The 2,061-nt window shown below is 54.2% G+C and overlaps 1 protein-coding gene across 2 annotated transcripts in view; it reads right to left on the reverse strand.

The window, feature by feature from the left end:
• Trnau1ap (tRNA selenocysteine 1 associated protein 1) overlaps positions 1-1,457 on the reverse strand; it is an 18,733-nt gene extending 17,276 nt beyond the window's left edge. Inside the window, exons 1-2 of one of the 2 annotated variants that reach the window (XM_021200584.1) lie at positions 1,278-1,457; positions 407-504 (exon numbers count right to left, since the gene is read on the reverse strand). In XM_021200584.1, coding sequence (XP_021056243.1) covers positions 407-504; positions 1,278-1,304 — 125 coding nt within the window. In that variant the 5' untranslated portion in view covers positions 1,305-1,457. The remainder of the gene's footprint in view (positions 1-406; positions 505-1,277) is intronic. The other variant, XM_029540473.1, reaches the window with a different exon arrangement.
• Positions 1,458-2,061: the final 604 nt, after the last annotated feature.

Consider the following 2,061-nt stretch of genomic DNA (forward strand, 5'->3'; position numbering starts at 1 on the left):
AGTGCTGGGATTAAAGGCGTGCGCCACCAACGCCCGGCTACAGTGTATAAATCTTAAAAAAAAAAAAGCGCCAGGATTGCTGGCACACCTTGTGGTTGTGGTACTTGGGAGGCAGAGGCAGGGTTGCAAAATAAAGTAAAGCTAAAGGAAACACACAGTAACTTAGCAAAGATCACACAACAGTTTTCAAAAACAGGTTCCAGCGTCCCGCCTTGAATCACTGGGATACTCAACACCTGAAACACTCAAGGCTTCCGCTCAGTAAGCCACCCTCCGTGGTTCTTTCACTCCTGCTAGGGATGGTGAGAAGCCCTTCCCTACTCCTGCCATGTTTATTCCCTTGAATGACAGCAGCAGCAGCAGGCCCTATTAATCGAGAACGGGAAAGATGAAAAGGGAGGTGTACCCAGTGAGACGGTTTCGGATAATTTTGACGCTCATCACGGTCTCCCCCATGGTGGCAAAGGCTCTAGAGATGAAGTTCTCATCCATGTAGGGTTCCAGCTGCATGAAAACCAGAGCAGACAGGAGAGGCTCAGGCCCGCGGCCAGGAGCCCCATAAGGGGTGGAGCCCCTCCCACTCTGGACAGCACTAGAGAGCCAAGCTTCCTACCACAGAAGCCCCGGGGAATGGTCCTAACCAAACTCCCTTTACTGCAAATCGCTCCCCTCGCTGGGAGGCGTGGCACACACCCTTGATCCCAGCACTAGGGAGGCAATGGCAGGCAGAAGTCTGTGAGTCTACAGAATGAGTTCCAGGACAGACAGAACTATGTGAAGGACCCCAACGCAAAAAACAACAACAAAAGAAAAAAAAAAAAACAAATAAAATTGCTCCCCTTTATAGAACTCCCTGTGCTTCTGGTCCTAGAAACAATTCTTGGGGCTCCTCCCACTCCATTCTCCCAAATCTCCTTTCCCAAACTGGAAAGGGGGAATTCCAGACCCTCTACCCCATAGATTCAGCATCTGAGGGATCTTCATTCTGATGCCCAGTCTCCGCTTTCAGAGCCTAGGTGAGCAGGCCTCGCTACGAAGCCCAAGCTGGCCTAGAACTCACTATGGAGTCTCGAACTTGTAGCGATCCTCCTGCCTCGCCAAATGCAGAGAGTAAGGCACGGGCCACCACACCCCGCCTGGCTTCCCTCTGTCACCAAAACCCTTCCCGTTCACGGCCACCCTTCTGGGATCCGAAGGCCCTCGGCTCTCAGGCCCTTCCTCCCCCTACGACTCGAGACCCTCTTGATTTCCTCAGAGCAGGGGCGGCCCTGACTCACGTCTCCCATCCATAGGCTGGCCGCCATCCCGCACCCGGGCGGGGACCGTGCGGGCCTGTGGCGCGCAACCGCGCCAGTCTGCGCGACCCGGCCGGCCCGGAGTCTGCGGCTGCGGCACCTCCCGCGCACACGCTGCCTCGGCGGCCAGAGCGATCCGGGTTTTCCTCCGACCAGGCGGCCGCTTCCGGCCCGCAGGGGGCGTGGCTTCCACTGGGTATGGGCGTGGCCTCGGCCATGGCGTAGGAAGCCTAGCTGGCACTGACTCTGAAGAGTCACTGACTCTACTGCCCCGCTCTTTAATGAAACCGCGCAAATGCTTCTATAATTAGAGGTAAGGTTTGCTCTCTGTAGGGAATTCCAGGCATAAGCACGGAAGGACAGTTAGTGACGGAACCCCTCTGGGAGCGCGGAGGATAAGCTTCCGAGGGACTATGGAGGAGCAGCGGCCGCACAGCGGTCCTCTTGTCCTGCATCCCAGCGAGGACTCTTTGGAAGATGTAGTGGGATTCTTCATTTTCCTAAAGCCCTGAGGTGGAGAGGACTAAAGGACGGTTCTTGATGATACAATTAAAGTCCATCGTTTTGTGTGTAGTTGGGGATGGGGGGAGTCGGCGTCGGCGTGGTCTCTATATAGTCCTTGTTGACTTAAGTCCGTCTCTAGTCAGAGATCTACTTGCTTATGCCGGTTTGTTTGTTTAATGAACTTGTCTTCTCAAACCATTCCTTCCTTAACTGCTGAGCCTTGTCTCCAGCCCCACTCTTTTTTTTTTTTTTTTTTTTTTTT

The sequence above is a fragment of the Mus pahari genome, chromosome 6 (genome assembly GCF_900095145.1).
Source record: "Mus pahari chromosome 6, PAHARI_EIJ_v1.1, whole genome shotgun sequence".
NCBI classification, from domain to species: Eukaryota; Metazoa; Chordata; class Mammalia; order Rodentia; family Muridae; genus Mus; species Mus pahari.